The 12,747-nt window shown below is 39.2% G+C and overlaps 1 protein-coding gene and 1 pseudogene across 1 annotated transcript in view; one reads left to right on the plus strand and one right to left on the minus strand.

The window, feature by feature from the left end:
- Positions 1 to 1,925: 1,925 nt before the first annotated feature.
- LOC110792719 (uncharacterized) overlaps positions 1,926 to 12,747 on the minus strand; it is a 48,258-nt gene continuing 37,436 nt past the window's right edge. The window contains exon 14 of the mRNA XM_056842108.1: positions 1,926 to 2,139. Coding sequence (XP_056698086.1) covers positions 1,926 to 2,139 — 214 coding nt within the window. The remainder of the gene's footprint in view (positions 2,140 to 12,747) is intronic.
- Positions 3,294 to 3,394, plus strand: LOC130460351 (uncharacterized; annotated as a pseudogene).

Below are 12,747 nucleotides of genomic sequence, written 5' to 3' on the forward strand. Positions count from 1 at the left end.
CACTCAATATATGAAAATGTGTTTGGGATTATTTGAACATGAACCTCACAAGGGAGCAAATACCATTCTCTCCGGCTTCAAATCACTAGAGAAATCGACACCATCTTACCACAAGCCAAGAGTTCATGACGCATGCTACCCATAGTTCAACCAACTTTCTTGACACCAAATCCTAGACTCGACCCAAGACATTAAGAACCGTGTAAAAATCTACCAATTAGGAATAAAAGCATTCTAATCTACAAGTTCCAATTTTACATTCCCCAATCAAGAATATTGCCTAAGAAAACCTAGAAAAACTTGCCTTGACGAAAAGGAAATCAAAACAAAAAGAAAAAGGAAGAAAATAAGAAAACACACCAAAAAGGGAAACAAAAAGAAACAAACAAAAAGAAAAGAAACTAAAATCAAACTAAATCAAACAAAAAACAAAGAAATAACCACATAATGGTATGATTCATAGCAATGAGCATCAACAAGTAGGAAACCACACAACAAAACTCCCCCCAAGCTAGAATTAGGCCATGTTCCCAAGGCTTAAAACCAAGCAAGGAGGGGCACAGCTACCCATCCAACCAAATGCCCCAACATGATGTATGCCCGTCCCCTAAAGAATGCAATAGAGTTAGAAGGATGTTACCGGAAATGTCGTGGGAGCAAGTCCCGCAAAGAACCGTTAAAACCCGAACAAACTCACCAAAATATAGACGGGCAAGGCAAATGGTGGAAAGTATGAACCCATCGCAATGAAATACACCACAAATATGCACAAATGGAACAATAGTTACGAAACGAAAGCAAATGAAATCGAAGAGTTAGACAACCGGGTTGCCTCCCGGGTAGCGCTCGTTTAACGTCATTAGCTTGACGAATCCCCCCAAAACTCATAGGGTGTCAAATGCAACTAACTTGGGGTCATCATTAGTCAAAAAGTTTCTTTTTGCCCCCATGGGTACAAACAATGTACCGACATCACCATTCATAAGGTGCCAACCAAACAATCCGCCACCAAGCTTCTCCTTGGCTTTCTTGGGCTGCTTGGCTTTCTTAGCCGATCCATGAAACACTTTGGAGGGTTTAGCTCCATTATCATCATCAACATGCATTTCAAATATCTCGGGGATGGTTACAACATCATCAAGCTCATCCCCAAGCGCCTTTGGGACTCCATGGACATTCTTGTCATCAAGAGAGGACCTAGCGAGCTCATTAGCACACTTAGAAACAAGAAAATTGTTAGAAGAATTACCACAAGAGTGATTGTTCTCAACACAAACAAGAGTGTCAATTTTCATGCAACTTTTCATTTTAGAGCAACAATGTTCATCAATTGCAAGCTTGAAACTAGCCTTGGCGTCTCCCGCTTTCAAGGTGATTAGTCCCCCTTCCACATCGATAAGAGCACACGCGGTGGCCAAGAATGGCCTCCCCAAGATAATGGGAGTATGGGCATCCTCATAGATGTCCAAGACAACGAAGTCAACAAGAAAAGTAAGCTTGCCAACCACGAGGGGAACATCCTCAATCCTACCCAATGGAAACATAACCGATCGATCGGCTAGTTGCAATGACATAGCGGTAGGAGAGAGATCACCAAGAGCGAGATTCTCATAGATCTTATATGGCAAGATGCTCACACTTGCCCCCAAATCACAAAGAGAATTCTCAAATTTGAGCTTTTGAATGCTACAAGGGATAGAAAAACTCCCGGGATCATTGAGTTTTGGGGGAAAGGGGTGTTGAATTAGAGCGCTACAACTCTCCGTGAGTTGCACGGTCTCCTTTGGTTCACAACCTCTCTTGCCACTAAGAATATCTCTCATGAATCTAGAGTAATGGGGCATTTGTTTGAGTGCCTCGGTAAAAGATAATGACACATAGAGTTTGCTAATGGTTTCCCAAAATTTGTGAAATTGGTCATCAAGCTATTTACCGGCAAATCTTTGAGGGTAGGGGGAAATAGGAGTTGGGAGAGGGGGAAGAGTAGTCTCCTTCGACTTATCACCACAACTCATGTCGTCGACATGAGACTTCTCTTCCGCATCATCACGGTCCAAGGACTCATTTCCCATAGAACTCTCACCCCTAGAGCTAGAAGCTTCAACATGCGTAGCACTATCATCTAAGGTCTTCCCACTCCTTGTCACAATGGCATACAATTTCTTAGGAGGTTGACCTTGGGGTGGGAGACTTGTATGCACTTGTTGCTCTTTGATAGTGCTAGCTAGTTGAGCAAGTTGGGTCTCAATCATCTTCAAGTGAGTGTTGGATTGTTTGAATCCATCCTCAAACTAGACATTCTTCTTGGCTTGCGCCCCCACAAACGACTCCATGAGAGCCTCGAGATTCGACTTAAGAGGCGGGAGTGGTGGAGGTGCAACGCCATAACCACTAAGGTTTGCTTGATATTGGTTGCCAAAGGTCCTCGGTCCATTGAATCCGGGAGGTGGCAATTGAGATGCACCATAAGGACCTCCCGAGTTCAAAGGATAACCCCCACTTGAGGCACCCCTAAATTTCCCATAAGAGTAGTTATAACCTCCTCCACCTTGATGGTTGGGATTATAACTCCTTTGGTTGTATTGGCCTTGATTGCCAAAACCTTGAGATTGACCATAGGGCGCTTGGCTTTGATAGCCTTGTGCTCTATAGCCACCTCGATTTTGGCTATCATACCCACTTCCTTGGCCATAGCCTTGGTGGGGACCATACATGGAGGGCCCTCTAGGTTGCTTAGCAAAATTAGGATTGTTAGGGTTATCATTCATAGACCTCTCATTGATGGCATTAGCATACTCTACATCAAACTCGCCTTCATACGAAGGGCCATAATCCACAAATGACAAGTTATGAACCAAGGGGCATGCATCGGGGGAATGACTATAGTCTTGGCAATTTTCGCAAAAGAAGGTGCCCGGAGGCATTGAGCCATAAGAACTAACCTTGCCCTTCCCCTTAGAGAGAAGAGTGGCTGAGGGAGGAGGGATTGTAGACCGTGATGGCGATTGGCTTGGTGTGTTTTCGAGCTTCTCCAAGCGTGAGGTAAGCTTCTCTATCATCCGTGCTTGCTCTATGGCGTACACCGATCCCTTACCATCTTCACTCCTACCTTTCCCATCATAATTCCTTGTGCCTACATGCCAAGATTGGTAGTTTTGAACTACATCCTCAATGATTTCCTCTATTTGATCCTCAGTTTTATTCATAATAGGGCCTCCCGCGCCCGCATCAAGACTTGTCTTCGAACTTGGACTCAACCCCAATTAAATGTTTGGAGCAACAACCATTTAGGGATCCCATGGTGAGGAAATTCCCTTTGGTACTCCTTGAAACGATCCCAAGCTTCGAAGAGTGACTCATCTCGCTTTTGCTCAAAGGATTGAATCTTGTGGCGACACTCCGCCGTCTTCCCATGCGAATAAAACTTGTTTAAGAATGCACTTGTCACTTCGGTCCAAGTGCGAAGTGAGTTGGGCTTGACCTCCTTGTCAAGCCAATAACTTGCTCGCCCAAGTAGAGAGAACCGAAACAATGTCAACCTCACATAATCCGATGTGACACCATTGTGCTTGATTGTGTCACAATAGTGCTCGAACTGTTTGAGATGTTCGTGAGGTGATTCATTAATCTTCCCACAAAAGGGGTGGCTTTGCACCAAATTGATCAAGGCGGGCTTGATCTCAAAGTTGTTGGCACCCGTTGTTGGGGCTTGAATACCACATGTAGCTTCGAATGCCCCCGGTATTCCCAAGTTCTTAACCGGGAGCGCCATGTTCTCAAAAACTTGCTCACTCTCTTGTTGTTCCTCACCAACACTCAACGATGCGAATCTGTTATTGCTTGATGAGCTAGACCGTACACGCCTTTGTCTCCTAAGTGTCCTCTCCAATTCAAGGTCAAGAGGATAGAGGGTCCTTTGACGAGCACGCCTCCTAATAAGCATACAACAAGAAAAACCGTGAGCAATGCCAAGGAAAAAGAAAGCTAAGCGAAATTGCAATATTTTTGTATTTTCTAATGATGAACTAGTCTCAACTTAAACTCAAAAACAACAACCGTTCCCCGGCAACGGCGCCAATTTGATAAGGCGTATTTTTCGTCGTTGATAGAAAATAACCTATGCAAACAATATTTGTAAATCCACTCCACTACCAGCTAGCGGTAAGCAAAGGGATCGTCCCAAAGAAACGGTGGTTATTGAGTTTGAAAGTCAATCTAGTTCGAACAAGGATTTGGTTTTGAATTGTCACTTTTAAGAATCTAAAAACTAAGAATTATGCTAAATTGAATCAAGAAAGGGAAACGTTAGGGAGTCGGGGATAGGCTAGGGAAACCGGGGGAAATGAATTCAACTATCTAGCAATGGTGATCATGCAACGAAATGGTGATTAGGAAAATGGCATTTAAAGACAAACCCGCCACCTCTCGGATAGGGAACGCTAAGCGTCTAATCCATGGAAGAGCTCTCGCCTAATCCTAGATTAAACTAACTAGCATATAATAGGCACCGCCATTTGATCACACAAGATAGGCCCACAATCTCTCGCCAAACCTATCCTATGGTTCCACGTGACTCTAATCGAATAGCATTTGCAACTACCACTCAACTAACATGGATATACTATCCTCAAATCATATTTAATCACATGAATCAACCAACAATCAATCAGCAATTTCCCCTAATTAAGACCCTAGATTCTCCCCTTACCCTAACCTAATTCTACTCACTAATCATTCTAGAAATCAAGCAATCCATTAATTCTAAGCTAGCAAGCATGAAATTGAAGGAGTAGGGGAAGAGAATTAAGAGTTCAATTGCACAATCAAATCACAAATTGAAAATCAAAGTAACTTCAATCAATGAAATCAAGAATTCAAGAAACTAAACAAAGTAAGAGCAAGAATTAAGAAACTAAGAATTAAATTGCAAGAAAAAGAGAAGAGTTGAAGGAATTACAGATTTGAAGCTTGAAATCAATGAGTTTCTCTCTCTAGAACACTAGCTTGAAGAGCAAAATATCTAAAAACCTCCTAAAATCTATTTCTGAAATTCATTGTTAATGAAAATAAAGAAAATTATATTTATACTAATCCCCAAAAATAGGAGATTAAAACTCGAAAACTGAATCCCGCGCAGCCGTGCGAACGGGCATACCCAGCTGCGATCGCACCTGTGCGATCGTGCTGTGATCCATGCGAACGAGCTCAGCGACGATTCTCCTCCTTCGTGCCGTGCGATCGTGCTCAGCAACCGTGCGATCGCACGGTTCTGACTTGGCCATATCTTCATAAATCCTCATGTGCTCGCACCGGAATTCAGTGCAAGCCCACCGAAATTCCGTGCGAGCGGGCTCCTCTGTGGTGCGATCGCACAAAATCACTCATAGTTCCTGCATCGATTTTCCAAATTTGTGCGAACGAGCTCCTCTGTGGTGCGATCGCACAAATTCCCATATAGTTCCTGCATCGATTTTCCGAATTTGTGCGAACACACAATCCTGGGGCACGAGCACACGAACCTGCTTGACTTTGGAGGCAACTTTTGTGACCCGTGCAAACGCACATAAATTCCGTGCGATCGCACAGGCCCTGTTCGAGCAATTCTCAGCCATTTTCCATCATTTTCAACATTTTTACCTGAAAAGTACAAAGATGGAATAAGGGGATAAAAATGCAACAAAACTACGCAAAACTATCAAAAAGCTTAATAAAAGTCTATAAAATTCTAGGCTTAGAGCGACATAAATGCCGCTCATCAACTATTTGTGTGACCCTACGAGTTCAGTCAAGAGTAAGCTGTGGATTAATATCATTAATTCCACTTGAACTGAAGCGGCCTCTAGCTAGGCATTCAACTCACTTGATCTCACTGAATTATTAACTTGTTAATTAATACTGAACCGCATTTATTAGACTTTAACATTAAATGCATACTTGGACCAAGGGCATTATTTCCTTCAGTCTCCCACTTGTCCTTAGGGACAAGTGTGCATTTCCTAATTCCTTTGTCGTTCGATGCTTGCTCTTGAACATAAGGTAAGAGTTGTCATCCTTATTATTGAAGGAAATAATGCCCTTGGTCCAAGTATGCATTCTATGTTAAGTCTAATAAGTGCGGTTCAGTATTAATTAACAACTTAATAATTCAGTGAGATCAAGTGAGCTGAATGCCTAGCTAGAGGTCGCTTCAGTTCAAGTGGAATTAATGATATTAATCCACAGCTTACTCTTGACTGAACCCGTAGGGTCACACAAATAGTACGTAAACGGATCAAGTATTTAATGGCATTAAATACTCCATCTATGGATATTCGGAATCGACGGATCTTGGTTTCAGTGGGAGCTGAGATCGTCACAGGCAAGAAATGAATACTCCGGAAACGATGATATTGCCGGAAACGGAAATATGGATCGTATCGGAAATATAAATATTATCCAAGTCGTAGATGTTGCCGGAAACGGAAACATGGTACGTATCGAAAAATATTATCGGAAATGGAAATATTGCTGGAATCGGAAATATTGCCGGAAACGAAAATATTGTCAGAATCGGAAATATTATCGGAATCGGAAAATAATTCCGGAAACGGAAATATTAAATATTTGTTCGAAACGGAAATTAATTCCGGAATCGGAAATATTAAATATTGTTCGTATCGGAAATGAATTCCGGAATCGGGAAATTAATCGGAAGCGTATCGTATGAATTAGCATCGGACGAGGCCTGCCAGACGAAGGCCCAGCACGAAGTCGGGCCATCGCCCAGCAAGCCAGCGCGCCACAACGCACCAGCCAAGGCTGCGCCAGGCCCACCGCAAGGCAGGCCCAGCGCGCGCCAAGGCTACGGCAGCGTGTGGGCCTCGTGGCAATGGGCTGCGAGCTCGCGGGCTGCGCGCGCGCGCATGGCGCCCCTCGTGGGCTGCTGTGCGTGCGTGTGTGTGTTTGTGTGCTATACGAATCCTAAAGCTATCAGGTTTCGACATATGATTAAATTCCTAAACCTAAAAGGATGAATTAATTTAGATAAGAATTCTATTAGGATTCTAGTTTAATTAATTCGTATCCTAATAGGATTCCAGTTCCTTTTCCATACCTCTATAAATAGGTGCCTAGGGTCATAATTTATAGACAACAATTGAAGTATTCAAGTATTCAAAGTGATTTTTGAGAGCAAAAATTCAGTCACATAATTGCCTACAATAGCCGAAAATTCTAAGTACCTTAAGGGCGATCCTAGTTGGTCAAGCTTAAGGCGGATCCGGACGTGCTGTGGACTATCTACGGAGGGACGACACTTGGAGTCCTAAAGACTTGTTCTTGTTCGGTTCGGGCGCAGCTAGGGAGGGCACGCAACAAAGTGTATGCATCTAAACTATGCTAAATGATTATGTGTAAATAATATGCTTTCCTGGCTTTATGGTTTTTCCGCATGATTTATGTTTTGTCATATGAATTGCATGAACATGGTTAAATATTACAAATTTGCAAGAATTAAAAAGGGGTGATTAATTTTCGTAATTGTTAATTAATTGCAAATTGCGTTTATTTAATTATACGTACGCAGTTTTTCGGCAGTTTCTTCGTTACTCATCCAAATCGAGTGATTTTTGTGTCAATTCCGCATGTAAAAGGCATTCTAAAATTTTGACAAAAAGAATATTTTTCGGCCGAACCCAGAATTCTCAAATTCGAAGCCTAACTATGTTGTTTCGGAGGTTTTAGTTTTTCGAATGCAAAATTTCGTAAATTTAAGATGTTAAATTAAATATTTGCGATTCTTGTTGATAAATCTTGAATTTTTGATTGACCTACTGTATATGTTTAACAAGTTTGAATGCCTAGCCTTGTTAATTATGCAATCTAATTTGTAATTATGATTAATTTGTTGAAAATTGGAATAATTTAGAATTAATTTGATTTTCATAATTATTTATAATTTAATTAGATACCTATGATTAAAAACCACCATAAAAATTATAAATTTATGTTAAATTTTAAATTTTTATGACCTAGACTTGAATCCATGTTAATCGGAAATCAATTAAATAATAAATTTTCGATTTTTTCGCCCTAAAATTATGAAATTAATATTATTTATTAATTTGTCATTAATTTTTAATATAAATTTTAAATTTTATGCGATTCGCTCATATAACTTGCACGCACAAAGCAATGGACGCTACGTGTTACCCTTAAGGGGTGTTGTATAGTGCGGGCATGTGACGACGAGCAAGGGAGCTCGTCGCCCATGCGGTATGAATGCAATGAGCAAGGCCATGGTGCACGAGCACAAGGCAGCAGCCCTGCCTTGTATCGTGGGCTGTGTGCGATGGGCGAATGGGCGAGGGCGAGAGCAAGGCACGAGCAGTCGCGTGTGGGCAGCAAGCGAGCTGCGCCACAGCGCGCACTGCCTCGCGCAAGCGTGCGGAGCCTCGCGCGCAGCGAGCGCAAGCTCGCGTGCCACGAGTGCTACGCCCAGCATCGATCGCTCGCGCGTAGCGAGCGCCAGCTCGCATGCCACTGCGTCGTGCGATGTGCGCAAGCTCGCGTGCGACGAGGGCAGGCGCGCAGCGAGCCAGAGGCCAAGCATTCCTCGGATGCCTTGCGATGGAATGCAGCAGCAATGCGACGCAGCGCATGGGCTGCGCGCACATGGCCAGCGATGGCTGCGTGCGTGTGGCCTATGGCTGTGTGTTGCGTGGGGTTGTTGCGTTACGATTAGATCGTTTTAAAATTTTAATTTGAAATTTTCAGTTTTCGTAATTTTAATTAATTTTAAAATTAATAATTTAAATTGTTTTCTTGGATTTTAATTTTGAATATTATAATTATAATAAATTTTATTTATTCTAATTATTTTACTAAAATTAAAATCATGAATTAATTTAAATACGACTGAAATTAAATTAAATTTATGGATTCAATTATAAATTTATATGAGCTTTAAATTTTAATTAAATTTGTATGTTTCCGGTTAGACTAGAAATACATTTTTATGTTTAAAATTAGTAAAGCATATGAATTTATTGGTTTAAGTGGGAGCCCTTTTAGTCATAAACTCTTGATTAGGTCTACAAATCCTTAAGGTTAAAACAACTTGATTAGAATTAATAAGGACTGAATAATTGGTAGATTATTGGTGCCCTTGATTAATTGCTGCAAATATTTACGTGATGCATAATGTGTTTTACTAACCAGCTATGTGGGCCATTCATGTTAATGAATGGGTGAATGGTATATATTGTATATGTACTATTTTGCAGGTTATGAAGTGACTAGTATGGCCCAAATAGGATAGAAAATATGGTCTGCGTACCATTAATTTGAATGTAATTGGTCTAAAGTACCAAAGTTGTTTTTCAATTCAAATATGGTCTGCGTACCATCAAATAGTTGTAATTAGTTTTAATTATAGCTTATCCTATTTGAAGAAAATGGTGCCTCCCACGGAGATTTTCAAGACGGACTTTGAAGTTAAAGCTTCAAGATGAAGTCGGTCCATACTAGATCACATTTATCTTATGCATGTTTTAAGTTATTTATTGCTTTTAAATATGTCTTAAAATGCATGAGATCAAAAGCTTGATTATGTTGCATGATTAAGGATTTTAGTTCACTTAAAATCTAACCAACATAGTAAGAGCCTTAAGTTCCAAACTTAAAAATTGAGTTAAAAGGTGCCATGCCAAAATATACACTTGCTTGGATATCCTTTACATCAATCTAGTAATAGTTTTCGCTCAGCGAGGTGTTACTTATTGGTCCTAAAGGGGCAAGGTACACAAATAATTGTGAGTACATGTTAGTTTTGGTGAAACTCAACGATATAAGTAATGAGTCCTTTTATGTCGTGGCAAAATCGATAGGTTTACCTAATAAGTTCTTAGATGTACCTATCAACCAAGAGTAGTTTATAGACTATTAGCAAAAGGCTTTTGCTTACCTAAAATGTTTTAGAATTGATTCGACAAACTGTGCTTAATTCTTCAATGATTTTAGGATCTTATTATCATTTTATTCACACCTGCCGGAACAATAAATTCGAATAAAATGCTAATAACTTGTTGAAATTGCATGATTGCTTTAATTTTCAAGTTATTACTCATGATAAATGTTTAGACTTTGCATGCTTCAATGTATGTTTTTATTATTGTTTATAATTAAATATCTTGCACTGCAGTAAATCCTTTTAGAAAGGTAACAGTAAATTTCCTCGATTGGTAGTGAATCCAAGAACGATTCACGGAAATGAGAGAAAATGAGCAATTTAAAATGTACGTTTCTTTTAGCGACTTTTATGGTTGTTTTCGAATATCAAAATCAAATGGCAAACCAATTGGTGCTTGTGAATTCAAAATACAATGTAGTTTTGAGATCATAAAGCATTGAGTTTAAACGCTCAGCTTTACCAATGGTTAACAACCTAAAATATTTTTTCCATTTAATTCTCGAATGAGTCTAGTCCCTAGACATTCCAGTAGATCGATGCTTAGAGAACTTTAGAAGCTTCTAGTAAGATCATCTAGTTGAAACAAAATATTCAACATAAATTAAAATGGTAAAGAACCTTGTTGGTTACATTGGACATGTCTAACAAAGTATAAAAGTCAACACTAGAGAATTCAATTCTTAAAACTATAAGAAAGGGTACAAGAAATAGGAAAACAAGGAACAAATGAAAGGAATTTACAATTCCGTTTCTACCTAAAAGTAAATGTTTAAAGAACAGTGACCTAGCAATCAAACTTCCTTGGTATCATATACCGCTTGAGGTTCTTACTTCGGTAATAACTCAAATAATGGAAGCTAGGCTACACTAATGGCTTACAAGTGGGAAATGAAGCATGGCAATGCTACATTAGCTGTAGGGTCATCTAGGTTGTTTTAAGTCCTTTCAAGGCTGGAACTAAAATGGCTATTTTGTTCCATAATCAACATACCTAAATTTCCGCTTCAAACACAGAAAGACTCACATTCAGAAGAACAAAAACAATTCTTGTTTGTTTGTTTATTTGAATGAAATGGTCATTTACGGGTTGAGTCAATTTGCTTGATTAAAACAAACAACTCTTTAACAATAAAAACTTTACTAGGTTCAACTCAAACCCTTGATTTGAGTTCCACTAATATTTGGCATTGTTGCTTAGACCATGTCAACAAGTTAACATTCACAAGCTCTATTTTAATGGACTTTTGAAAGTTGGTTGATTTCTAGATCAACTTAAGACAATCTAGTCTTACTTGTTGAAAGTAACAAAGAATATGAACTATTGTTAGAACGCCTAGACGATAGAGTGCAAAGCTAAAGAAAGGTTTTATGACTTTATTATTTCACATGGATTTGAGTGAATATAGGTTTATTTACTCAAATGTGATATAAGTTGAATGTGTTTGGCTAGTTCAAAGATTCAGAAGTATAAAATCCACTTGGCAAGAAATCATAAAGATCTAGGTTAGATCATGACGATGATTACTTTAAGACCAAATATGATCATCAATGATTGTGCGTTGTAATTTCACGATCGAGCTCCATAAGATATGAAATATCTACATTGGAATGATCAAAGTCAATTAGTACTTGATTCGATAAATGATGAATCATAAAGACTTTTCCTATAATTTCTAAAACAAAATGCTCAACTACCACCAAACTAAACCAAATTCGTCAAAGCTATTGAAAAGTAATTTCAAAATATCTTTTCATAATATATCTAAAGAGTTCCTAAACTCAGTGGGAGCTTAGTGTTTGTTATTCAACAAACTAAGGCCCCAAGTATAGATATATGTTTCATTGTGATTTATTCAAATGAGACACAAGGGTATTGTTTCTACCACGAATTTTTGAGAACATAATGTTTGTTTGCTCGAAATGATGTCCTTTTGGAGATTCGTTTCCAAAATGACAAGTGGGAGAAAATAGATTTCGAAAGTCTTCGAGGCGAACAACAAACATAGACGGACATTCCGGAGTATTACCTCGAAAGTCTTCGAGGCGAACAACAAACATAGACGGACATTCCGGAGGATTTTCGAAGTTCTTTAGAAAATCCGAACACGTATTCTTTAAGGACTTTAGAAGTGGCTTTAAAGAATAGACATCTCTTAGAAGACTTTACAAGTGCTTCAAGAAGAACAGAATATTCAAAGGACTCTCAAAGTGCCTGTTGATATTCTATTGTTTGATACCCAAGTAGGCATAGAGTTCAGGTCAATGAAACTATGAGATTCTTCTATTAATAGTGAAGAAACCTACAACTTGCAGTCAAACTATTAATGAGTTTGTGACCTGTAAGAAAGCTATGACGAAACCCAGATTCCCTAAAATGGTTAGAGGCCATATATAGACTCAATTGTTTTAGATGGTTAAAGGCCATAAAACATAACCAATGTTTTGATGACAAAATTAAAATTTTGTTGATTTGCAAGAATAGTTTCACACCTATTGGTTGCAAGTTTGTTTTAAGGATAAAAACCATCAAACATGGAATTGTGTTCACACACAAAGCTAGATTAGTTGCTAAAGGTTACAAGCAAATTCATGGCATGGATTGTGTTGAAACCTCATGCATAATCGTAATGCTCAAGTCTATAACTCAAGCAATGATTGCATATTGGTACATATGAAAATTGGATGACAAAACGTATTCCTCAATCAAATGTTGGAAAAAAACTATGTACATGGCATGTCATAGGATTTGTGGATCCAAATAAATGCTTGAAAAGGAATGCTAACTTATGAAATCTAAG

This window comes from Spinacia oleracea, chromosome 4 (genome assembly GCF_020520425.1).
Source record: "Spinacia oleracea cultivar Varoflay chromosome 4, BTI_SOV_V1, whole genome shotgun sequence".
In the NCBI taxonomy this organism is placed as follows: Eukaryota; Viridiplantae; Streptophyta; class Magnoliopsida; order Caryophyllales; family Amaranthaceae; genus Spinacia; species Spinacia oleracea.